The 25,232-nt window shown below is 53.6% G+C and overlaps 9 protein-coding genes across 9 annotated transcripts; 5 read left to right on the top strand and 4 right to left on the bottom strand.

The window, feature by feature from the left end:
- Positions 1-374: 374 nt before the first annotated feature.
- On the top strand, positions 375-1,269 carry CPAR01_16665 (fungal cellulose binding domain-containing protein; the record flags this gene model as incomplete). Its single annotated transcript, XM_060500910.1, has 4 exons — positions 375-426; positions 487-672; positions 733-912; positions 986-1,269. The coding sequence occupies 4 exons, from the start codon at positions 375-377 to the stop codon at positions 1,267-1,269; spliced, it is 702 nt and encodes a 233-aa protein (XP_060340425.1).
- Positions 1,270-2,552: 1,283 nt separating this feature from the next.
- CPAR01_16664 (uncharacterized protein) lies at positions 2,553-4,282 on the top strand (the record flags this gene model as incomplete). Its single annotated transcript, XM_060500909.1, has 5 exons — positions 2,553-2,692; positions 2,796-3,163; positions 3,224-3,509; positions 3,562-3,629; positions 3,696-4,282. 5 exons carry the CDS (start codon positions 2,553-2,555, stop codon positions 4,280-4,282), a joined length of 1,449 nt encoding a protein of 482 aa, XP_060340424.1.
- A 783-nt stretch (positions 4,283-5,065) lies between these two features.
- Positions 5,066-6,344, top strand: CPAR01_16663 (uncharacterized protein; the record flags this gene model as incomplete). The annotated part of the gene is made up of 2 exons (XM_060500908.1): positions 5,066-5,820; positions 6,092-6,344. The coding sequence occupies 2 exons, from the start codon at positions 5,066-5,068 to the stop codon at positions 6,342-6,344; spliced, it is 1,008 nt and encodes a 335-aa protein (XP_060340423.1).
- A 1,736-nt stretch (positions 6,345-8,080) lies between these two features.
- CPAR01_16662 (uncharacterized protein) lies at positions 8,081-10,623 on the top strand (the record flags this gene model as incomplete). Its single annotated transcript, XM_060500907.1, has 8 exons — positions 8,081-8,516; positions 8,575-8,612; positions 8,667-8,866; positions 8,942-9,071; positions 9,140-9,277; positions 9,456-9,705; positions 9,786-9,798; positions 9,861-10,623. 8 exons carry the CDS (start codon positions 8,081-8,083, stop codon positions 10,621-10,623), a joined length of 1,968 nt encoding a protein of 655 aa, XP_060340422.1.
- Positions 10,624-11,195: 572 nt separating this feature from the next.
- Positions 11,196-13,794, bottom strand: CPAR01_16661 (patatin-like phospholipase; the record flags this gene model as incomplete). The annotated part of the gene is made up of 2 exons (XM_060500906.1): positions 11,196-13,433; positions 13,510-13,794. The coding sequence occupies 2 exons, from the start codon at positions 13,792-13,794 to the stop codon at positions 11,196-11,198; spliced, it is 2,523 nt and encodes an 840-aa protein (XP_060340421.1).
- Positions 13,795-18,361: 4,567 nt separating this feature from the next.
- On the bottom strand, positions 18,362-19,762 carry CPAR01_16660 (uncharacterized protein; the record flags this gene model as incomplete). Its single annotated transcript, XM_060500905.1, has 2 exons — positions 18,362-19,445; positions 19,515-19,762. 2 exons carry the CDS (start codon positions 19,760-19,762, stop codon positions 18,362-18,364), a joined length of 1,332 nt encoding a protein of 443 aa, XP_060340420.1.
- An 860-nt stretch (positions 19,763-20,622) lies between these two features.
- On the bottom strand, positions 20,623-22,334 carry CPAR01_16659 (phosphatidylinositol-glycan biosynthesis class S protein; the record flags this gene model as incomplete). Its single annotated transcript, XM_060500904.1, has 2 exons — positions 20,623-21,999; positions 22,065-22,334. The coding sequence occupies 2 exons, from the start codon at positions 22,332-22,334 to the stop codon at positions 20,623-20,625; spliced, it is 1,647 nt and encodes a 548-aa protein (XP_060340419.1).
- A 1,482-nt stretch (positions 22,335-23,816) lies between these two features.
- Positions 23,817-24,356, top strand: CPAR01_16658 (uncharacterized protein; the record flags this gene model as incomplete). Its single annotated transcript, XM_060500903.1, has 3 exons — positions 23,817-23,969; positions 24,039-24,203; positions 24,252-24,356. The coding sequence occupies 3 exons, from the start codon at positions 23,817-23,819 to the stop codon at positions 24,354-24,356; spliced, it is 423 nt and encodes a 140-aa protein (XP_060340418.1).
- On the bottom strand, positions 24,012-24,359 carry CPAR01_16657 (uncharacterized protein; the record flags this gene model as incomplete). Its single annotated transcript, XM_060500902.1, has 1 exon — positions 24,012-24,359. The coding sequence occupies one exon, from the start codon at positions 24,357-24,359 to the stop codon at positions 24,012-24,014; it is 348 nt and encodes a 115-aa protein (XP_060340417.1).
- Positions 24,360-25,232: the final 873 nt, after the last annotated feature.

Below are 25,232 nucleotides of genomic sequence, written 5' to 3'. Positions count from 1 at the left end.
GATGCGAACCATGGAAAAATATCATTGTTATATATGCCGAGATGCATGGTCATATAGAAGTTGCTGTTCACTGGTTGATTGACTTTATCCGCCGGGTGTTTTATCAACGGTAGGTCAGCTTCCTTAAAGCGTTGCGTTGAAAGACTCTGGTTAATAACCACGATGAATGCAGCAGATGATCTCTATCTCAATGCCGAGCCGCTTCATTGTCTTGTTCAGTCCCTCGCGTATAAGACTTCGTTTTCTAGGAGTCATCCATCTTGTTTCTGGGGAATGGTTATCAATCAAACTTCCAGTATTTCTCTCATCTACAACGAGGGTTTGCGATAGTCTAAGCCATACTTCAGAGTCAACAATCAGCTCCAACTTTCACGATGAAATTCTCTGCAGCTGTCCTGGTACTGGCTTCTCTGGCATCGGCTCATTGTGCGTAGAATAGAACCTAACCTCATGTCAAAATCTTTGGACGCTACTAACAAGTATCAGACGTCTTCCCTTCCGTCACCTACAATGGCAAGACTACGAACGACTGGGAAGTCGTTCGCAAAACAACAAACTTCCAGTCCAACGGGCCCGTCACAGACGTGACTAGCTCGCAAATGACATGCTACCAGCTCGCGCCCGGCAACGAGGGAGCCACGGTTCTCGACGTCACAGCTGGCTCGACCATTGGTTCGTCTAATCTTCCTTACACTATACAAAACATACAGTCTCTACAAATACTAACACCAGATGAACCAGGGTACAACGCCAAAGCGTCCATTTCCCACCCCGGACCCATCAACTTCTACATGGCCAAGGCGCCCTCCGGCACAAGCATCACAAACTGGGACGGCTCCGGCAAGAACTGGTTCAAGATCTACAGCGACGGCCCCACTGTCACCTCAGGCGGCCTAACGTGGCCGACAAACGGTATGACAAGAATCCTCTCTCTTACAATGATTCTTATCCAGGAGGGATTTTATGCTGATGCCACCATTTCAAGGCAAGGCAACAGTCAACGTCCAGATCCCAAAGTGCATCGAGAACGGCGACTACTTCCTCCGCGTCGAGCACATCGCCCTCCACAGCGCCAGCAGCGTCGGAGGCGCCCAGCTGTACATCTCGTGCGCCCAGCTCCGCGTCACGGGCGCCACGGGCACGTACAAGCCGAACCTCATGTCGTTCCCCGGCGCCTACAGCCCCAATGATCCCGGCTTGGTTGTAAATATTTACTACCCTGTGCCGACCAACTACAAAGCTCCTGGGGGTGACGCTTTGACTTGCTGAGGGTTGTCTGAATCTTGGAAATGGGGGCGTGGATGAAGGCAGTCTGGGAATCCCTTGCGCTGGAATTGACGAGTGCTGGAAAGCACTATCCATCACGATAGCTCTCTAGCCCATCTTGCTTGTTTCCACGATTGCAATTCAAATCACATTCTCGATTGCGCTGCGCGTAGCTTGAGCGCACCCTTGCACAGCGCACTTCTCTCCGCTCAATCTCGTCACCCGTCCTTTGTTACATGTGATGAGAACAGGCTCCGAGCTTCACTTATCGATACATATAAAAAGACGGCCATATAAGCCGCTTCCCCTCGCGCTCGTTCCTCTTTCCCATACACCACGAGCACCCCAAAATGAGGAGCGATAATAGCAGTCACAGTCACAATCACACCCACAACAGGGTTGACAGCCGACGACCACTAAGATCGACTGCGGCCCGCAGTAGAAGCTCGCCCAGAGGGTAGCAGTCGAAACAGAGCTGTCACGAATGCCTCCGATTGCCACTCTGACGGCTAAAATTGAAGCTCCCTAGCTGTAAACCCGTTACAGCCTTCCATTTTCGGAAGATGCCCGTCCCCCAAAGTGGCGATGTAACCCCCACAAGGGATCACACGGAGGGGTGGTGAGCATCATTGACGATGCAGACAGGTTCAAATGCGGGGAAGGCTTACATGTTGGCAACCACGAAATCCATAGATCAATTGTGAAGTCGGTATCGCTTACTTACTCTATCGTCCAGAGGTCGGAACGTGGCGGTTGACGATTTTCAAAGAGCCACCTGCCCACTGACTCAAGCAGCACATTTGATGCGGAGATAACGGGACAACTCTCTATCATATATGTGGGTTTTGGGTCTCTCAGGAGATATAAGCCTTTTTGAAGTCTCCTACAAGTTGCAACTTACAAGGCAGGCCCCGGCAAGAAGCTGAGGCGCAAAAAAGCTTATGCAAGGGCCGGGGCCAGCAGCTGACATGCTCGCACCGCACGATCTGGTCTAGTGTTGACGACTCACACTCAAACTTCAGAGTAGCTCATTAAAGGACGGAAAAATTATCGCTCGCAGATTGGCGACTTTGCAAAGAAAGGAAAGAAAAGGGTGGTGTTCGTGTCAGTTTCGGCATCTGGAGTGCCGAGTTCGATATGATGGTTTAATGATGGGAAAGCCAGATTTGGCAGAGTCAGATAGACTTTGAGCTCTTTTAAATACCACGGGCAGAGAACTTTGCGCAAACGAGAGTTGATCAGATCTCGTCAGTTGTCTGATGGATCCAACTTTGTGAATAGAAACCATGCATTTCTCAGTTTCCAAATTGGTCTGCCTCTTGGCGGCAGCTCACGCAGCTGCGGCCGTCACTTACAGCGTGCCCGCTAAGGTGAACACTGGCAGTCTTTCATACGCTCCTCTCGAGGCAGCGCCCCTCGGTCTATCGTGAGTTTCACCGGGAATTCCTCCCCCATTCCTCCCAACCCCCCTCTAGGTCTTCTCCCCATCCCACAGTGTTGTGTGGGTTTCTGACTCTTATTGCCAAAAGCTTCGAGTTCTTCGCCTTCCCGGCGTACTTCAAAAACGTAACGGCAACGAACCAATGCCTCGCCAACCTCAAGGACCTGACGGGCACCTGGCCCCCGATCCGCATCGGCGGCACAACGCAGGATAGGGCGTCATACGACGCGGCGACGTCGGCGTACGTCGTCTACTCGGTCGCCAACGCCGCCGACGCGCCAGCCTCGCTGACGTTCGGGCCCAACTTTATGAAGCTGGCGGCGACATACGCCGGCGACGTCACGCTCGGTCTGAACAGGGGAAAGAACAACATCGATAACACTATTGCGGCTGCCAAGGTTGCTGTGCAGGAGATGAAGAATCTCTATGCCATTGAGGTCGGCAATGAGCCCGAGTGTAAGTGAAAATTGCCAAGCCTTTTCTTATTACGAAGCCAAACTGAACTTTGGTTTGTAGATTGGTCGGGAGTCCAGCCCATTGCTGCGGGAGGGTGGAGTCCCGCGCTGGATGCTGCGTCGCAGAACCACTGGGATATCACTGTCGGCAATGCCATTGGCAAGAAGAACATTATCCAAGCCGGCAACTCCAACTCTCTTCCTCCGACTTGGGGAGCTGAGGAGCTCATCGCCAGCGGGAACGCGACGGTCAGAGAGTATGTGAAGACATACGCACATCACAACTACCCCGGAGGGTCTGTGACTGGTTTAATGTCTCATTCGAGCATCTCAAGCAATGTTCACTTGTAAGTTGATCGCGTATTGGCACCTGACAGGCTCCTTGACTGACGTGACCAGGTTCGACAAAGACATTGCTAGTGCGCTCGCAGTCAACAAGCCTTACGTCTTTGGAGAGACAAACTCTGGTAAGTTGCATAGACACTCTCACACTTTTGGTCTCCTACGGAACTGAAGCTAACGACCGAATAAAGTCGCGGGAGGCGGCGCAGCCAACGTATCCCCAACCTTTGGCGCAGCCCTCTGGGTCATGGACTACACCGTCCGCCTGGCAATGTCCAAAGTCAGCAGAGTCTACTTCCACCACGGCACGATCGGCAACAACCCCTACGCCTTCTTCGGCCGCTATTCCAACGGCAACCCGTACGTCGGCGCCTACGCCGCAACGGCCTTCATGGCCGGCGGAAAGCATCTGGCCGCCCTCGACGACGGGAAATCTGCCCTGGCTGCCTACGTCACCTACGACGCAGCCGGCGCGCCGCTGCGCGCTCTGCTGTACAACTCCAACTACTACAGCGGCACGGGGACTCGGGGAACCGAGTCGTTTGTACTTAGTGGGCTGACGACGGCGGCGGGCCGGGTTCGGAGTAAGCGCGTGACTGCTGCCAGCGCGGAGGCGAGGCAGGATCGCGGCGGAAATGCGTCCTTTGGACAGCAGTTCTTCAACAATGGCACTTGCACGATTGGCGGGACGGAGACGTTTGAGACGACGACGGTCTCGGGTGGCCAGGCTACGTTCAGTGTGAAAGCCAGCGAGGCCCTTCTCGTCTACCTGCAATGAGTTCGATATATGCTCCGAGATCTCAAGAAAATCCGATGGCCACAAGGATGAGAGATGATATGAGGTCTTTGGTATAGCGTCGAGTGCTTGTAGTTGTTCTTGTAAGTGGAAAGGGAGGAAGAAGGAAGCGGGGATAACTCACTAACTCGGACTTCCCGATACATACCCCGTTAATTGAATTGGCCGTCCAGGTATTCTTTTATGCAAGCATAAGTGATGGTGAAACTTTTCATCCTGTTTCCAGGCCCATACACAAGTAGATCAACATCAAACAAGTGGAAGGAGAATAATTAGAAACGACGCTCCTCCAAGCATTTCACATGCTAATCACCTAGTTTGCCAATCGCGACTGAAGAAGCTGAGGTAAGTGATGCAGCAAAGCCAAGCGCTATGCTTTAGTCTCTCATCTCAACGTCATTGCTCTCTATCTCTGTTCCTCTCTCCAAATTCCTTCAGCCTTAACGGAAGTACATCCCAGTCGAGTCCACCCCAACCCGTCTTGGCACTGTCAAGGCAGCTCTTCCCATGTCAGTCTGTTAAGCCTCCTTCACTGCACTTACTACGTCGTCGCTCTCAAAAGACAACCTCTCTAGCTGCACCTCTAAGCAGTTTCATGACTATTACCTCAATATTATCACGACATCATCTTCTTTCACTTCTTTTCTCGCCAGCCTCTTGTCGGCTGAGCTCAATAAACCTGCATCGCTCTGCATCGACTGACTCTAGAGTACAGCTCATATACCGTGAAGAAACATACACATACGTCACACAGTAGACCTCACAATGGCCGATAAATACATCCTCCGTGTGACTGCAGGACCAGGCTATGATCTGGACTGTCAAACAGAAGTCCCCGTCAACCAGGCCAAGCCCACAAAGATCACCAGCGCCCTCGCCGACATTGAGCTCAACGTCAGGATACAAAACTACGCCGGCCTCCCTCGCAACTCACCCTCTACCTCACCCTACTTCTCTGAGGAACCGCACGCCACCAATAAAGACCAGTACAGCATCTCTTTCCGCTTCACGCCCAAGGAGCCTGCAAATGCCTCCTCATCGGCGGACGGTATATCGGCCGAGGACCTGCAATTTGGCAACGACTTTGACCACCCCATCCGCGACCGTCTCCCACCGGGCTTCAACACAGCACTCAACATTGTAAAGTGGTGGATCGACCCCGGTCTGGACGGCGACGCCTACGCCGATGTCCCTCATCTCTACGGCCCCGCGCTAAGCTCCTTCAACACCATCCACGTTGGTTCTGGCGTCCACGACGAAGAAAAGGGCGGGCTATGGTTCGAGGAGGGAGGCGACGAGGCCGGCCTCGAAGCACGAGAGAGGATTGGCGCGCCGGCCACGTCCAAGGAGCGCATGAAGTGGGCACTCCGCAAGGACAGCAAGGAGAACTGGCTGTTTGAGTACGGCAAGACGTACGGTTTGGACTTTTTCAATGCCTACCTCGACTTTGCCAACCTGGCGTTGCGCTTGCCCGGTTACCAACTTGCCATCATGAAGTACTGGGACGGACAAGGCCTTCGGTGAGTTTCTGCTCCTCCCTTTTCCTATCTTTAAACCTGTTCTTTGCTTCTCTGCGAGTCGAACTGTTTCCGTAATATTATTCCCATCTCGCGCCATGGCCGTCATTTCCGACTTGTGCTATTGACCTTGGGAGGGAAAATGATGTAATAGCAACACGAAGACCCTGAGGTGGCTTATCAAAGCACGGCTCAAAAATGCTCTCCTGTTTTCTTTTCATGTCATTCTTACCAGCAGCAGGGAGGGGGAGCCTAAGCGCTCACATACGCTTAGATACGTTCTCCGGAACAAGACCACCGGCGACGTCTACCTCGTCGTCCTCTTCGAGATCCACCTCAAGGACGACGTGAACGAAGACGGCACGCTGAAGACCAGTGCCAGGGGCGTCAAGACTGGTGCACTACCGCCGCCGGCCAAGGACGACCACGAGCCTCACGACGAGGCCAAGGCGCTTGAGGAGGCTAGGAAGAAGATGGGCCCCGCTGCGCATGAGGCGGAGGAGACCAATGCCGACGATGTGGACTAGAGTGCTGAGCCGAGTACACTTACACGAGAAGTATGAAGCTTTTGTGATTAGATTTGGTCGATCATTTTCACACTAGGTTACGTCGGAAGGCGAGACAGCATGGCTAATAGACACGAATGGATGATTGGAAGAAAGCAGGCCCGGGCCTATATATAATCTAATAAACAGCTCTGGCTCTGCAACATGTTACCTCGACACGCTGCTGTTCATGTTGGAAGGAAATCTGACAAAAGCCCAATAGCCGTTGTCATTTCACTCACTTGAACTAGACAACTAGTTGTCAACAGAACTTGAGAGCGAACACGAATAATGCGCGAGAGCTGCGACTAAATGCATTCCATCAAACGTTTAGGAAACTAGACGAAGATGTTGAGAGAAGAGATCTCTGAACCACATCAGAGAACAGCCTTGCCCACCTCACGGCGCCTCCTCCTATCGTAATGAGATGCTGCCTGGTCCACTGCCAAACCAACGGAAATTGTCCTCTCGGCAGCGCGTAGAGGATCCAGGCCAATACTCTAATCAAGCCTTGGTATGAAGTCATACACGGCCAAGAACTGCTTTCTCATCTGCCTCTCTCCAAAATTCGTGTTTCGACACGGCGAGCATGCGAAGCAAACGTGGAAAATGCTCCTGAACCCCTGTCTGCCATGCCGTGTGTGACGAATGCCGCGCCGCACGCCGAGACTGAGAAATCCCCATGGGCGCCCCGGCCGAAAATCCAGCCTCTGTCCGTCTCCGTGGACGATTTTGTGCCCCGCCGCCGAGGATTACGGGCCGCTTGGCTGCATCGCCGATCGTCATCCGACAATTCGCCCACGTCCTTGTCTCTCTCTATTCGGCGAATGTTTGTACTGTATAGCCGTGGAGGCTCTTATCGACAATGAGCGCGCGGGTCGACGTGTTGCCTCTAGCACGGCTGACATTCTCCTCCTCTACCCTTTGCGAACCATGGTCGGGGGAGTATCTGTTCGCCGTAGATATCATGCGCCACTTAAACCTAATTATAACCAATATTCTTCTTGTCAACCTTCGCTTCAAAGACAACTTGCACTCCTGCGATAGGCTCAAAAGAACTGACAGTAATGTCAAGATCCCATCCCAGGAACGAAGCACTTGATTCAAAGTTAATGAGATCCAACTCGCATCCAAATGAAGGGGACACGCCGGGGAAACAGATAACCAGCCCATGTTCGACCTAGATTCATAGACGGAATTCGCCCCCACGGCCTACTCGTAACCTCTCCAGCCCGACATGTAGCACCAATGTCTCTTCCAGTCACACCAGACGGCGCATCGTTCCCCACTGAAAACCTCTTGGACATACGCAGCCCGCCTCGAGGCCGAGACTCTATTCCCCATATTTTAGTCTTGGAACGCACCCACTCCTCCATGACCAGTCTGCCTTAATATTGGCTCGTTGGCCAGAGATATGCCACCATGAAGTCCAACGACAAAGTTTCCGCCTTCTTTCTTGAATCCTCCGGAGTCCAGAGGCCCACAGGGGCGCCTTGCTTGCAAATAATCTGACGTCTCCAGACTATTTAACCTCCTCAAATATCAAGAGGCCCGCTTCTGTCCCTCGAGGCCTATATTTCTCCCCCAGAGTTCGTCTTCTTCCGTTCATGCCATCCCCAAAAGTCGTAATCTCAAGGTTATCTTTATATACACTCGACAGATAGGCACAATTCCGAACATAAGCACATAGACAGACGCCCTCGGCTGGCACAAACAGAATGCCTCCCCCAAAGGTCGATACAGAAGCCCCTCCCGTCCCCGAAACCACTCCCTCCTCCCGAACCTCCGGCAGCGACGCCGGCGACAGCCCCGGCTCCGGTCCCAACAACAGGAAAAACACCTCCACTCCCACCGGCGGAGGAAGCCGGGCCTCGACCGCCGCCCTCCTCCGCAACCCGCTCGTCAGCCTCACGCACGATGAGATCCTCAAAGACGCAGACACCTTCACCGAGACAAAGGGCCTGCAGGAACACCGCGAGGTCTTTCGCAAGGGCGCTCTGGTCGCGCAGGTGATTAACCGCCCCGACGGCTTCGAGTCCGTAGCCGCTCTAGACGAAGAAGAGAAGGCTGTTCTGCGGAAGGAGGTCTCGCATCGTTGGCATCAGCCTATGTCGCTCTACTTTTTGTGTGCTCTTTGTGCGGGTTCGGCTATTGGTATGGGGAGACTCCGAGATGGGAAGTTGAAAAGCTGCTAATGTTGCAATCGTTGCAGTTCAGGGCATGGATCAGACAGCCGTCAATGGCGCCCAGGTATCCATCCCCTTCTCCATGAACATTTGATGATGATCCAATGACTGTGCCCAGGAATTCTACTACGAGACGTTCGGTCTCCAAGACGACCCAACAATGCAGGGACTCGTCAACGGCGCACCTTACCTCTGCTCCGCCCTCGTCGGGTGCTGGAGCTCGCCCATCTTGAACAAATACACCGGCCGCCGCGGTACAATTTTCATCTCGTGCTTCATGTCCGTCGTCACCGGCTTCTGGATGGCTGCCGCAGACAGGTAAGTGGACACACATACACACACGCATATCCAGCCAGCCACTATGTAGTCTGAAGTCACTAACTCTCAGAACAGTTGGTACAACCTCCTCATCGCACGCTTCTTCCTCGGTTTCGCAGTCGGCGCGAAGAGCAGCACCACGCCCGTGTACTCTGCCGAGAGTACGCCCAAGACTATCCGCGGTGCATTGACGATGATGTGGCAGGTGAGCAAAACCTTGGTAAAGGTAGAAATCCTGTATGCTGTGGAACTAACTCATGTGTTTTCATCCAGATGTGGACAGCCTTTGGCATCGCTTTGGGCTTCATCGTATCCGTCGCCTTCGCCAACACGGATTTCCTCGGACCAAACACGCAATGGCGCTGGATGCTGGCTAGTACCTCCGTGCCGCCCCTCATCGTCATGGTACAGGTAAGGACATTTACCCGTCATCTTTGACGTCTTTCCATGTAATCCCACTTCTTTCGCAGCATGTGTTACGAGATTTACCACACCCGCCCTTCTTCCCCCTTTATACCTTTCCCACTTCAACTACAACAGCAGAGAAACAATCTTTATAAGTGAGGCATACCCACTCACCGAATCCTAGGTCTACTTCTGCCCAGAGAGTCCACGGTGGTACATGGAGAAGGGCAAATACCAACACGCCTTCCGATCGACACTCCGGCTACGACACCACCCGGTCCAGGCGGCCCGGGACATGTACTACGCCCACAAGCTTTTGGAAATCGAGACGAGAGCCCGCAGCGGCCGCAACTGGAAGGACTTCTTCACCGTTCGTAGAAACAGGCGCGCTGCGCTGTCTTCGTATTTTGTCATGTTTATGCAACAATTCTGTGGTAAGCATCCCCTCTCTCTCCCCGTCCTCCTTCAGCAACCATGAGCATCCATCTAACAGACACTTCTCCCTCTTTTCAAGGCATCAACGCCATGTGAGTAATTATTTCCTACCCCATCTCTCTAAAGGAAGTATACAGGACTGACACCCAACAAGGATGTACTACTCCACAAACATCTTCGAAACATCCGGCTTCGACCGCTCAACAGCCCTCCTCACCTCAATGGGAATGGGCCTCATCAACTGGCTCTTCGCCCTCCCAGCCTTCTACACAATCGACACCTTTGGCCGCCGCAATCTTTTGCTAGTAACCTTCCCCCTAATGTCCCTCTGCCTCTTCTTCACAGGCTTCTCCTTCTTCATCCCCGAAGGAACAGGCCGCCTCGCCTGCGTCGCGACGGGGATATACCTCTTCGCAGCAGTCTACTCCCCCGGCGCGGGCCCCGTCCCCTTCACCTACAGCGCGGAAGCCTTCCCCCTACACATCCGCGACATCGGCATGTCCTCCGCCACAGCGGTGACGTGGGGCTTCAATTTCATCATCAGCTTCACCTGGCCGCAGATGATTTCTTCGTTTGGGGTGACGGGCGCGTTTGTGTGGTACGCGTGCTGGAACCTCGTCGGGTTTGTGGTAGCGTACTTCTTCCTGCCAGAGACAAAGGGCCTGACGCTCGAGGAGCTCGATAGCGTGTTTGATGTAAAGAGTCGCGACCACGCTGGGTACTATGCTTCCAAGATGCCGTGGTATGCGAAGAAGTATGTCTTGCGCCGGGATGTTGAGCCGTTTCCTGCGTTGTATGAGTTGGACGGGGATGATGAGCCCGGGTATCATGAGGGAGGAGGAGAGCGCAAGGCTACTGTCCATCATGATGAGACGGGCCTTGTTACGGGACAATCTGCTGAGAAGCAGGTGCCGTAAGAATCGAAGTTTTTGGCATTGATTCAGGCCAAGGAGTGTGTTGTATGGGATTTGCAAGCCTTACTAGATCTCAATCAGCCTGTCTTGGGCGTTCGGTTCGAAAGGCTAGATGAAAGAGGATTTGATTTCGTTTGGTTGCGTCTTCGTGGGACTTTGACATGAATGCGTCGACACTTAGCAGTCATGTCACGTAAGGCAAGTCTTCACAAGGACGCCAATAAAGTTTAAATGATATGGAACAAATAACAAGCTGTTGCCAAGTGCGTCTTGTACAATGCTACCACTCTGTGTGGCTTCCATAACCTCTACCATGTTCTGATGCTATTCTCATGATGCGTGAAACTCCGTGTTATGCATTTGAGCACCCCCGTCTGTCCACAACACCAAACAATGCTAGGCAGGACTGATCCAATATCCGGATATGCGTTAGATGCTCCCAGAATACCCAACTAATCCCAGCTCATCCAATTGGACCTGAGAACATCGTCCTCCTCAGTCAATTCTTCGGCTGTTTCTTTCCCCTTCTCTGTTTTCTTTCCCTCGTCCGAGGAGCTCACCCTCCCGTCTACGAGTCAATCCCAAAGTCCATCCAACGAGTCGCCCGCTGGAACCAGTTCACGACTGCTCACCTCAAGCACCTCTTTGTCGCTCTTGGGCGTCATCTCCAACTCATTCCCAAGCCCATGCAGCCAGTTACCCTCATACGGATCCGGGTCGGACATTGTGTCTTCTGTGTGCGACTCTACATCGCCGTCAGAAGAGTGAAGGTCTGATGTCTCCATTTCATCCGTGTGTGAGGTTGCCTCGCCCCTCGATGGTGGCGCTACCAACTCGAATTCTTTCGCCGGTGTCATCTCAAGGCTGCTCGGTTTTCGGGCGTGGAACAGAGAGGATTCCGATTTTCGTGAGCGGTGCAGCGGCGGTGTGACAGGCTTCCCAAAGTCGAACTCTGTGGCCTCAAGTTGCGCCTGGTTGATTGGGCTTGTCATCGGTCCTCTAACCAGGGAAACATTGTAATGGCTCTTTGCCGCCCTCTTGAGGCGTGGTTTGCGAACAATGACAGGCGAGGAGCTACCATGGCCATGCCTTGCCCGCATCTCTAGTCGTTCTTCCTCTTCCGTCTCTTCGTCTGTAAGCACGTTCTCCATCAGACGCCTGTGATGCGCCATGAGTTGCACGCTGCTTCCAGAACATCTACGCTGCCTGTTCTTCACGACTTCGGTGTCTAGCGTCAGAGCGGGAGCTACCGAAGATGTCTGCTTTGGAAGGGCAATGGATTTGGGCCAAGGAGGTGGCAAAGCGATGCCGGTGGTGAGCCTCCTCAAGTCAACTTGACTATCCGAGAATACGACGCGGGCTCGCAAACGATGGACCGCCCTGTCCAACGCGAGCTCAATGGCACAACGATCGCGGATCCGGCTCAGTTTCGGCCACGCAGCACGCTCGCCCATCAAACAGGCTCGCAGCATGAACTCGGGGCTCGGATTGCTGAGAATTTTCGGAATGTCGTGAACATTTACTTCTGGGAGAATGTTGATGTCGCCCGAATACTTTTGGCTAAGAATGCTCCTAAGCTTAGTGACGAGATTCGGAAAGACACCAATCTCGGCAAGAAAATGCAAACGATGCAATGCCTCATCTTTGGCAAGAGCAGTGAGGGCGTAGACCCAGTCAAGCTCTTGCTTGCTGGGTGACAGGCTAGACCCCCGGCGTGCCGCGAAATCATCGGGGTCCAGCTGGTCATCACGAGCCAGAAACGGGGTAACGTGAGGGTTCACTTGAGAGACAATGAAGTGATTTACGTTGAACATCTCTGCAAGCCTCGTCATGGGCAAATCGTTGTCCACAGACCCGTCGATCCATCGCTGCGGTGTCGGGTTCCAGGGCATGTGTTCGCCGGTATCGGGGTCCTTTACGAGCAGCGGAGCAGCGCTGAAGACGAGGGGTACGGAGCATGATGCAGCTACAGCGGACCAGATCATGACATTGGGCGCCGTGATGTAGTTCAGGAGACGCGGCAGCTCGTACATGGATTCGGTTGAGACGCAAATATTGAGGACGCGCCGAGTGCGGTTATAGGCTTCCTGAAAGGTAAGATCTCCGACCAAACCACGCATCACGCGGGTCAGGTGTTTTATATCGGACCAGCTTCCCTCGGTGAGCAATCTCCGCATGTGGTCAAAGACGCCGTCGGGGTTCTCCTCAGCATCAAAGACAGCCAGGTCGCCATAGGGGAATTCCTTTACGAGCCGAGGAATCTCTTCATCGGTCCTCGTACAGATCACGGCCGACACAATGGAACCTGCTGAGGCACCTGATATGATGCGCGGAAGCAGTTTGACTTCGAAGAGGGCCTTGAGAACACCAATATGGGACATACCCAGAGTCCCGCCTCCACTCAAGAGCAGTGCACTTCGACCAAAACTCTGCCGGGCGTACAGGACACTCTCGAGGATGTCCCTCTGGCCCATGCCTTCGGGCAATGCGAACTGGCTCTTTTCTACTAGGGCGTCGATCGTCTGCATGGCCGAGTCGACGTAACGTTCGATGAGGCTCTTGGTGCCTACGTAGGAGTGTCTATACAGATCGACGTTCCCCATGCCGCCAAGGTCTCTGCATAGGGCGGTTCGAACAAGGTGCATCATGGCACGAGTGTCGCAGTTCGTTCGTGCATCGTCGAGTTCTTTCAGTCGCGCCTCAATCAGGGCTGGGTTGTAATCTCCCGAATATGGGTCGAGTTTCCAAAGGTCGTTTTCCTCGAGGATGTCGAGCTCTTCTGCGGCTTCCTGCCATTGTTTCCTGCTTTCCGCCTACGTAAGGATGATATGTTAGCGGACCTGGTTGAGGCTGGTGCAACGCGTGGGACTGAACGAAGAGCAGACGTACATTCTTCATGTGAATAGAGAGCACAAGCCTGCGCTCTTCCTTTTTCCTCCTGTTTTCCCGTTCCAGCTCAGACAGTCCATCACGAAGAGACAAGACAAGGTTATTGGCGCCCTTGATGGCCCGGGATATTGAATCAAAGGCAGCATTTAGAGGTGTCGGTGGTTGTTGTTTCTTGATGGAAGAAGGGCGGCCAGGTTTGGTCGAGGCCGAGGGGCCAGAGGGGGAGGAGGACTTGACCCGGATCGCGGGCAGAGGGTGCACAGGATTCAGGAAAACGTCGTTCATGATGGCGAGGGTGGATTTGGGTCGAAGGTGACGATGGTGGTTCGGAGGGCTAGGTGAAAAGTCGGGAAACGAAGCTGGTGAACGAGAGGCAGCCCTGGTGCCGTCCGTGTCGCATCACGGCCTTGGAGCGTGGTTGTGCAACAGACTCCTGACATGTGCTTTTTCCTCTTTGTTGGGTTGTTGAGGGCGGTCAGAGCATGCGCGCGTCGGTGTGTCGTCGCGACGGCAGCGAGTTCGGAGGGGTAGAGCGAAGTAGCGTAGGACGGTGCGGAGAAAAGACGAGGTGGGAATGTAGGCAGCGATAGGCCAAGCGTCTGTCGAAGAGTTCTGGTCAAGATGCCGTTTCTTAAGGCTGTACAGCCAGACAAGCGTCGTCGGGGAGAAGTTCGTATAGGAAGCCAGTGACGGTACTTTGGTCTCAGTGAGTAATGAGACAAAGGGTATGAAAGTAGGCGTTGCGGCTGTCAGATGATTCCCATGACACTGTTTTGGTGATTATGGTAATCTTTGGGTGACACGAGCTCAGGCAGACAGGGAACAGTGTGCAGATCGCCGAAATGGAGCGCAGATGACCGGACAACCTGTTTGGAAGGGGGTGTTGGACTTGTCGGAGGAGTCGAAAGAGTCGTTACTGTTCGGTGGGGGTAGAAGAGGCGTTGAAGGACTCGGGAGTACCAGTAGGTATAGAGAGAGGGTAACCCTCCTTGGTAGTAAGTGATGACAAGAAGGGTAAAGAGGAACAGGCGGGCGCAAGCGAGACGAGATGGTTGGTCAGATGCCGAGTAGAGTGGTTGGAACTTGGAGGCGAGTGGACCAAGATGAAGCGACGGACTGGACGTTACTTGATGTTGTCTCGGTGACTGAGCGAGGCAGAAGAGAGAGAGAGAGAGAAAGAGCAAAGAGAACAGCAGAGCGAGACTGAAGGCAAAGGAAGAGAGGATGTGTTGGTAGAGAGGATCGGGAGCGGAAGGGAGGAAGTGTCGTGAAGAAAGAAGAGCGGATGTATTAGGTGCCCGAAGTGAGGTGGAATTGGAAACTTGGCAACGTCGAGTTTGGTTTGGAGACGAGGGAAAGAAGTGGCCCAGTGACAACGTTTGGCCGTCAGTGGCCGGGAATGGAACGTGGAGAACCTGGCAAGTCAGGTAGGGAAAAAAAAAAGTGGACGGTGATGACAGTCGCTGCAGACCCCACACAGCAGCACAATGGATGGCCTGGGGGGCTCATGTCAATAACCAGTGCAATTATTGCTGATCCGACCGTCCTGACTCCCGCCGTGCCGCCCTGAAGCAGAAGAGCAGGCGGGGCGACGGGGAGCATTCTGCATACCGCCCTCAGGGGTCCACGTGCCAACGTCTCTGCGTCACAGCCAGACGTAATAGGCCATTCAGCGGTAATCGATTGGTCGATCTGGATCTACCTTACCTCAGCAACTCCTCGTCTCTGAATACCTAGGTATCTTGCAAAAACCACAGATGCTCTCACAGACGCAATAACAGACGCAGTCACAGATGCAGCAGCAGACGCACAACACCAGAGGCAACCCGGATCTAGAAGGGACCTTACACCTTGCGGAGAACGGAGTACATACACAAAGTCTGTGTCTCTCGCTGGGATACTCGGCTCAGGCGCTGGGCAGATGACCTCTGCTAGGCGGCCCCACCCCACCATCATGACCACCCCCAGTGCCCCCCTTCTCCAGACTCTTCCAGCTTAGTGGCCCACCCCGGATTTGGGGATCCTGGGGGTAACGGAGCACATCAGAGGGGCACGGAGGGGCAGAACACCAAGCAACTGCATCGTCAACCCTCACCCAATCACGCCCTGCCGCGATACACCCTCGCCTGACGCCTCGTCTCCACATGCAGACTTTCGCTCACTCACTTCCTCACATGTGCCTCTCACTCTCATTCCCAGTCTTCTCTTCTGTTTATCGATATCTTTTTTCTTCAGTCACAATACCTAGACTCGCATACCATGATTTCATTCTTCAGCGTCACATCTCACCCGCTGCATTCCGCTCCGGTATGTACTCAGCTGACAGTTCTCTACTCTACCCTTTTAACATCCCGCCCTCTGCCATGCCTTGCCTTGCCTTGCTCAGGCCCGTAACATGATGTGACACTCTTTGCCCGTATCTCCAGCAAAAGCCGGACCATCCACTCTTCATCTCGAAAATAGAGCGTTTGAACACCGGTCATGTTATCCGCACACGTACCAACCATCACCATAACACCAACACCAACAGCCTCCGGGACAGGCCGCCCGGCGAACTTTCCATTCCGTCTCATCTCCCATAGTCAGCTCCCGCCGCCGCCGCTTGCCTCGCCTGTCACCAAAGATGGTCCCAGGCCGTCTTGTTCTGTAGGGACTTGAGATTAACTCTCCGGCCTTCAACTCTGGCCTCCATCAGCTGAGCAAAAGGCATAATGGGTGCTCCTGGGCCTTGAACTTGGAATGTCACTCTAGATTTCGCACCCCGCATCATGATCTATCTCAGCGCTCTACCCCATTAATATCTGAGTGCCCAGAAACGCTCAAGGACCGGTCACTCATGCACTCCGGAATCTATGTGTTTCTCTTCCCCACACCACTAAGAGAAAAAAGGGAAATATTCAACTGCCGCCCACAACGCTTTCAACGGCGGCCTTGCTACGTAGATGGATATTCCTCTCATAAACCGTTTGATTTGCACACTATGTAAACAGTCCAGAGTAATCAGAGTCAAAGGCAGAATAGCATGATTGCAAAATCTATACGTAATTATCCTCCCCAAATTATAATCCCGATCTTATTCCGGAGCATTCTACCCAGATGCACACCCGACCTCATGATTCAGAACTCTGCCGCTTCCGTCTCCACACTTGCGTCTCATGGTTGATCTTGTTCATGTTCGTAAACGTAATCACTCTCCCAAAGCCCGATCGATCCCTTTACTCTAAGCAGATCCAATGCCCTAGAGCGCAGTCCAGTCTTGGCCGTTTTGTGCTACCAGAACCCTGACTCGTTTTGCTTGACTTCCCATTCACTGTTTGCGTCCATGGCAGACCGACATAGTTATCATGCAAGTCGACGGCACAAGTGGCCATGCTAGTGACAATTCTACTACTGCATGGGTAAAGTAATGGCCTTATGATGACACTTCTCACCGCCAAGATTCGGACATCGCGGGATACTGTTTTGGGTCCTAAAACGGCTTTTTGTAGCCACGAAGAAAGGGCAACTCGTCCCTATTACCTTCGCCAATCGCGCCGAGGTCGTCAACGAAACCCATTCAGGTAATGTGAGAAGTGAGGCCACCCTCAAGGTCTCTACTCTTACCCTATGATAAGTTTTTCGGCTATCATCGAAATAATAGCAGACAATACAGTCAGCTTTACCTATATTTCGTATATATGCCATGTTTCCTTATGGGGATTGATAACATTGCCAGTCCGCCAATTCAGATGTACCATTGAGTAGGTTTATCCGCGGATGCCAATTTACACCACTCCAGGGTCTTACGTATTTACGTATATACCTATCATAGAATCAACAAAAACGAATGCGTCTTCTAAGATGCAGAGATATATAGAGACAGGGCCTCACGGCGGCTTCATTTTCCTGAGCAAAAAATGGTGATATCGGTCAGGTTGGCAGGGCACGTTGCAGGGCACCTTGATGGGAAAGAAGCCACCGACCCGTGGAACACTCGCACCTTCCATCTGAATACACGAGAAGGGTATATACCCCCTCTCAACTCCGTTCCTCTCACCAGCCAGCAGGCGCCCGTCTAGGTCGACGGGTCAGGTCAAACTGGCTGGGTGGTGGAGAGGTTTACGGTCGACAAATAAAATCGCCAACCAGCCTACTCGACGACAGGCTCAGCGCATACGAGAGTACCTGAGTTCGAATCCCAGCCTGAGCACCATAAATTTCTTCCCAGCATGAGCACCAAGAGATGTAGCCCCCAGTTCAGCACCGGGGGGGGGGGGGTGAACTCTTTTATCATTGTAGACATTTTTTTGGTATCTGGTTATTATGGGACTCAGAAGAGGCTGTCACCTTGGGCCAACAGGACGGTGAACATCCATGAGTGATTTCGTAGTACTACATGATCGACGATCCTCTGCTTCTAGCTAGCGTTGAAGGGGTCTCGAGTTGTACCGCGATAGCTTCGGTATTGTTGGGATTGCAAGATGGCAAAAGGCAGTATCTTGTAACATAGGGGAAGGAAGACACGGGCTTTCAAGGTCAGATTGGGACCGTCATCACGTCGGTTCTTCCGTTTGACACAGTCTTCGTGACCTGTATTTGCCCGTGTTCGTTAAATGTCATCACTAAACTACCTACAGACACCAACAGGGGCGCCTCGAATCAAACTCCAACAGTGTTCACGCTCTTTCTACGCCTTGCTCTTTCATGTATCGCTGTGCGGCTTACACTCGCTGACATCCAACACGTTTCTCATATCGTCCTAAGTGAAGTATTCTGACACGCCCATTTTCTAATCATTCGTTGAATAAGGCGGCGGTTGCGTCCTTCGTGCACTGCCACTTTGAAATTCCGAGGTACGTTCACACGAATGTGCCTACGCCGGTTCACTGACTGGTCTACCTTCGTTGTCCCCATGTAATAGCTTCGCCGCAAAGTCCGAGACCTTATCCCGGAGGACGGAAGCCACGTTCCCTTCCGTCCAAAAGTGCCCAGCCGACGAAACCTCCTCGCCATGGAAATGGGATCCGTCGGTCCCTTCCAGACGTTCCACCCACCCTCGCAATTTGGCCACGGGAACGAAGATATCTCTGTCGCCGTACAATGCCAAGGTATCATTTTCAATCAGCTTGCTCTCACTTTGATGTTTTTGATCCGCCGTAAAGGTCGGCGCCCCCTGCTCTCTAGGTCTTCCTCCACCCCGCGAGAACAGTCCTCGACCAGGTGTTGTGTGAAGGAATGACATAGCTGCTAGATGGGTAATGACTCCCTGCAGCGGAGATACGAGTAGATAGGCCGGCCGGACTTGGGTCAGATTCGGAACCTCTTCCACCACAACAGAAACGTCCTGGTTCGAAGGTATAGTAGCCAATTTTTCCTGGGGCACCGCCACGCCCTTGTGATGATGTCTTTTCGTTTTCGCCAGTAAATCATTAACGCCCCGTCGTATCTTATCCTCGGCGTCAATAGAAAAGGATCTCCTCGTTTCCGACATGGATCTTCGAGCTTCGTGACTCTTGCGCTGAGTATCTTCATCGCCCCCGACTCGCATGCCAAGGTATTTCTTTCGCGGTGATACGGAACTCGCAGCTCTAGCGCTCGCCAAGATGACGTTCTGCTGCTCTGCCAGGTGTTGCGCTCGAAGACGGATGTCAGCAGCCGCGGAGCCAGCTGCAGGCACCTTGAACTGTGCGAGAATGTGCGCCATCGGTGGAATCTGCGTCGTCACCATGGCTCCGTATGAATAACCGCCGATGAGGAGGAGGGGTTGGTAAGAAGGAGGCTTCGATTGGGCGTCGGGGAGGCCTGGGGACAGGGTCGTTGTCGGCGAGCGGGCACTGGCCGATCCGTAGGGATCGAGGAAGTGCATGTAGTAGACCATGAAGCCAATGAATGACATGTAGTCGCTGCGTTCTGGCTTTGCCGTCCATGAGGTACGACCTGCTGATCCGGAAGCGCCCCTGTTGATCATCGTGTGAGTGACCGAATAACCTCGCTGTGAGAACGTCCACAAGCCGATCAATTCTTACCTGAAGTTGAAAGTCCCCACTAGGAAGCCTTGTCGCAGTAGTGTGGCGGCAACGATGTCGACGACAGGGTCGTCATAGGAACCGCCCAAGGGCGCATAGGGATGTGCGACAACGGCAGCGTGTCGTCTCCATGGCGGCGGGTTCGATGCGGAGGGGTTCAGTGCCTGGCAATGATACAAACGGCAGTCCAAGACGGTGTCATCGTGGAGGCTAGGGAGCGTGAAGCTCAGAGACGGTTCGGGAAGCATGTTCTGCTCTTCATAGTGGAGACATTGCTCAGGCCGTCGATGATAATAGAGAGAGCGCGAGACGATGCGTTGTTGTTGGCTTTGTGGAGTGGAGATGGTAGGTTTGCGAAGGCTGTGCCGAGAAAAGGTCAATGGGTTCAGACCATCCAAGTCGAGTCGAGACGAGCCAGAGCTTGTGATTGCGTCCCAGCGCCCGTTAATGCGCGATGACAGCTGAGCCCTCGAGCCTTGTATACCTAATTGTGTTGGAAGGGTTAACGCCGATGGGGGGTTAAATGGCAATGGAGAAAAGGATTGTGGCCGACGTCAGCGCGGTGCTGGGCATTGGATGTGGACAAGCCCCCTCGTCGGAGACAACGAGCAAGCTTCGAGGTGGCGTTGGAGCGCAGGGATTGCACTCAGCGCTAAGATCGGAACCGACGGGGTGTGACAGGTGCCCACCATGAGGTAATCTATGCAAGCATGGGCCTTAGATAGTCTCACCGATGCTTACCTAATCTCACCGACGCTCACCTTTGCTGCCCAAGACAACACGGAGATTACCTATCCACCGAGGTTCACATCGTCCAGGTCTAAATGGATTCGATATGAATGGAGATAGGCTGCTTATTGCCAATAGACTTTTCTCCGCCGCAATCAAGCACGTCTAGTGACAAAACTCAAGGTCATCGCCAAGCTCATATGAGGATTGGATGTGTTGCTCCAAACTTCACACCTTATCAGCCGACATGATGTTACTGCCACCGCCGGAGACATTAAGATTTGAGAGCCAGGCACGATTTTATGGGATGCGAAAATTCTGGTAACTTTATTTGTGTAGGCCAATATGCACTCGCTGTGTCATGTCAACTCATCACGTTCTAAAGCTTCTTTCTAGCTTCTGCCTCGGCTCTCTCTCGTCTCCGCTTTCTCCATGCCTTGATTTCATTCAACAGACCCATCACGAGGGGCACTCCCACCGGCCCTAAAAGCGGCAGATAGACGGCGATTTTATGTTCGTCGGGGAAATATAGTTGTCCGACCATACTCTTCTCGAAAAACGCTCGCTCGGCCTCGGCCTCAGCGATTCTAGCATGCTCCAACCCTTCGGGCCCGCCTAGGCTGGCGCACGCGAGCTCCAGATGATGCATGGTTTTGGTAACACCGTCTGCAACGTTGCGGGGAATGGATATAGACGGCAGTGCAAGTGACAGTCTTGCCAGGGAGCCCAGGGTAGAGGATGCACGTAGCAAGAGGTCTGCGGATCGGATGCGCGTGAGAGTCGAGAGCCGCAAAGGAAGAGAGCCTGACTGAGGAGTGCCAAGGAGTGACAGCAAGTGCCCAGCAAAGGTAAGCATAGGTTGTTTGAGTGTAGCAGCCGGCACATGTGACGTCGTCGGAGGCAGCGACAGAAGATAAACAGTTCCCCATTGCGGGATGAGCCAGGACTGTGATGTTTCGGACCCCGAATCCAATCCAATTGTTTGATTTCCGACGAAGAGAAGGAAGTTTACCGTCGGCGCACCACCGATGGACGGCGAAAGGGGCCATTCGGCCGCGTTGATGAAGGAGGCAAGGTCGTCTTTGTTCAAAACCTGGGACTGCGCCCCTGGTGTTGCATACAGCTGCACCTGGGTATCTATCGTGAAGTTGTGGATGGGGCTCAACACATCAAGCATGGGCTTCATGTATGTTTGGATAGCTGCTTCGATGTCCCAGGTATTGGGGGCAGAGCCGCTAGTGAAGAGCGAGAAGCTCAAGTGGTACGTCGGTGAATACCGCAAAGAACGGGTGGTTCGCTTCGCCAGTGACTCGGCTGCCTCTGGCGACATCCCCTGAGGTCTCGCATCAGAAGCTCCCGAGGCTGCTGAGAGAAGGTATGATATAATAGCTTGTTCTTCGGCGTAGGTAGTTCGCAATTCTTTCGCAATGTACGAAGCTAGAGCAGAAGAGGACGAAGTCGGTGACGGAATCGAATTCGGGGGATATGTGATGTCGAGAATAGGAGAGTGAGGGTTCAACGAGACTGTCGTGGAGTCCCCAGGGCTAAGGCGAATTGTCAGGGCGACCTGGGAGTCATCCTCAGGAACGACGTCGTCGCCGCCACGAGGCGCAAGCTGCAGACGGAGATGATGACCCGAGAAGTCGTTGAGATCATCGAGGGCATGTTGAGTGAGGCGAAGGAGGTTCTGCGCTTCCTGTTCCTGCAACTTGTTCGCTTGTACTGATATACGAAGAGGAAACACGGGACGGCAAGCCTACGCAAGTAGTCAGCGGGGTGCCCTCCCTCAACTTGTAAAGACGCCAGCTGGTAGGAGCCTACCTTTCCATCCGCCCATTGGACCATGCCGCTCAGAGGCAGGTTGGCGCGGTAGATGCTCGTTGTCATCCACCATATTGGCAGACCGAGGAGAAGAACAATGGCCCAAAAGGCGGCTATGACAAACGATCGCCGGCGCGCATCGGATGGCTTCTCGGGGGGCGGAGCCTTGCGGGACTTGGTCTGCGGCGGAGGGGCGGAGGTGGTGGATTGATCGGGGGTGAAGCTCGCACCGCTGGCTGCCGGGCTGCCCGCTTCGTCGTCAACAGGCATTTGATGAGCCTTTGCCGTGCGCGGCAATGTTCGGTAGAAGCTACGCAGCGGTCGTGAAGTTGAGCGTTGTAAGCTGCAGCAAGCAAGCCACGACGATCATGAGAGGTGGAATTCCAGCAAGGGGTATTCGCATACCTACCTCAGACAGGCCAGAGATGCTTGACTCAGCAATGTCGCGCTTGAGGAGAGCTCCCGATAAGATAAGGAGCAAGTAGCCACGCAGCCACGTTAACCTTAACCTTAATTGCTGCGCGCGGTCACGTGCATTATGCAACTGGAGAGTCGGATCATAATAACCAGAATCTCTGTCTAACAAGGTCAGACAGCATCATTCCGCCTTGATGCCTGTCATCGTTACGGCATCAAGCCACAACTACGGATACCTACCTTGCCAGACCCTCGACACAATCACGGATTGGGAAGACGCCTGTGGTCCTACTTGTACGCTATGCATCTGACTCTTGTTCGGCCACGAAATGAAGGCATTCCCAGATGTTCTTCACCACTCTCTACCCGCACTTTGGGTGTGGCTGTCACCATGCACGTCCGTCGGATGCGAGTGCGATTGACGCCTGCGCCTCGGAGGCGAATAGACGTTATCTTTTTCGCTGTGACAACGCTGACGTGAGACGGTGGGATGAGCGGCAACGATCCAATTCAGGGACAATTCAGGAGTCCGAGGCCCGATTTTTCCTCCTCGAGTCCGCTCCACCAACATGCAGAAGCGGAACCGGCATCGAATATTGTCGCCGATTCCTCCGACCCAAAATGTTGAATGAGCTGACCATCAGCCGAGGAAGCGACCTACAGCTGCCCCTCCAATCTGCCGCAATGGCTGTCGTCTATTATCACGAATCACTCGTGATCGTACCAAAAGAAAGAACAATGTTACCCTTTTAGGAAGGCGAACGTACTCGGAGTTTTGAAGCGAGCCTGGCGATCCCTTCGTAGTGCGGGAGCCAACAAAGTCTCCCAGCTCGGCATGCATACCCGGTTTCTCGATGGATCCGTCGTCGAGCCGAGTCAAGTCATTACGGCGACACGGCCCCCAAGATAACCAGCTTGATGTGCTTTCCACTCCGGAACGTCTCTCAATAGACATTGGAAGAGAAACTCGCGATGGACCCCTGTTGCATCGAGCCGTCGTTCATGTGAGCTGATATAAGCAAACGTCCGCCACGAGTTGCATATATATGGCGCTCCTTTCGAGTGCCTGCGGAAGACAATGTGTCAAGAGCCGCAGAGCCAAAGTCCAACACCTCGGCAACCATTGCCAATGCAAAGTTCATCGGAAACGCAAACGTGCTATTCGATCTGTTACGAGCGGTCCGTAGCTGTCGAAAGAAAGAGAGAGGGAGAGAAAGCGAGCGGTAGGTTCGCTCCCGTCAAACCGGGTCGTCTGGACGAGGGATGCGGACAGCGGCAGGGGACCAGGACATGCATCTGGTCGACTGGGGGGGTCTGGCAATGGAAAGCAGGAACATGGAACGCAAGGAACAACCCCGCTCTCTTGCCGACGAATCGCAACTCGCCGTTGAAGAAGCATCCATCAAAGAGTCCAGAGACATGCTGTTTAGCCTGCGTTTGCTGCCCACCCCTCCCGAATCGGTTACTCAAAACGACTTCTGGCGCAGAGTACGGACGCGAGGGCGCACGAGCTTCAACAGATGCCGAGGCTCAAGCTTCGATTTGTTCTTCGTTTAGCCCAGTTTGGCAGGCCAGGCCAAGCCTGGCGATGCAGCGAGCACCACAAATGCAACGCAAACCAGCGAGCTGCAAGCCTGCACTCGATCTGCGGCTGCTGGCTGGCCTCCTCTCTCCACACTTCCACAGGACTATTGCGACCTCAGCATGCAGGCGAAAGTATCCGTACGGTGATGGGCGAGCTAAGGAGAACTTGATACCGCACTCGCACAGCACGGTGCGCCCAGAGAGGCCAGCAATGCCATCCTTGGATCCATCTTCACAACCCAGCCATTGCCTGCGACGGGCCAAGCACACGGAAAGCAAAAGCATAGCTAGCATTACGCAGTAGAGCTGCCACCGTCGACTTACACCGAGGCCAAAAGTCAACCTGCCAGTTCCACAAGCGCGTGCAGCTGCACCACGAGCAAGCACCAGTGCCAACACAAGCGCCAACGTGACAGTCGTAGCTGGTCATATTCCTCGGCTGTCGAGAAGGAATGTCATGCCAGGACCTTGTGCACCGTCGATTCATCGTTGATCAAGAGCTTTCTCCGCCACCCCAACCCTGGTCCAGGGCCCCATAGAAGAATATTCTCCATTGTCCCGCCCATCTGGTCGCCAAGTTGTACCCAGTCAAAGAGGTACTCCATACATGGGCTCCCACATCCCAACAGCCGACTGTTGAGGTCACTGCTTCCCAGGAAGTACCGCACCGAGTACGGATACTGTTTGGCGAGAATCGGAGGTGGGTGCAAAAGGTGCTGCTGCGTCGTGTTGTGTCGTGTCGTGTCGTGTCGTGTTGTGCATGATAGGACCGACAGGTAGTTTTATCCCATCTTTTCCCCCCCGTACGGGTCCCTCAAACCAGGGACGACACATCCCAATGCCGACTGCAACACAGGCTTTCTACTTTTTAAACCCTTTCTTATCTTGTGACAGCCTCGACAGGCCGTTACAAATACCTATCCTCACCCACACCCTCGCGCAATTGGCTCACTGCATCTTTTGTCTGTGAAGTCTCGACTACGTTGCCCTTCCTCCAAGCTATCCTTACTCGACGAGGACTTCCAGTCTATACCAGCACGGCCTTGAAGCTCTCTTTACCAGCTACAGCTCCAGACAACACTACTGATTCCGAGTCTCACACACACCGAACCAACACCCAGGCGCACAATCAAGACAACTAGCCACTCTCCGCCTCCCTGTCAGTCG

The sequence above is a fragment of the Colletotrichum paranaense genome, assembly GCF_030867605.1.
Source record: "Colletotrichum paranaense strain IMI 384185 chromosome Unknown Scaffold_27.1, whole genome shotgun sequence".
In the NCBI taxonomy this organism is placed as follows: domain Eukaryota; kingdom Fungi; phylum Ascomycota; class Sordariomycetes; order Glomerellales; family Glomerellaceae; genus Colletotrichum; species Colletotrichum paranaense.
The sequence above is the reverse complement of the archived record's forward strand: the minus strand, read 5'-3'. Positions and strand labels throughout refer to the sequence as shown.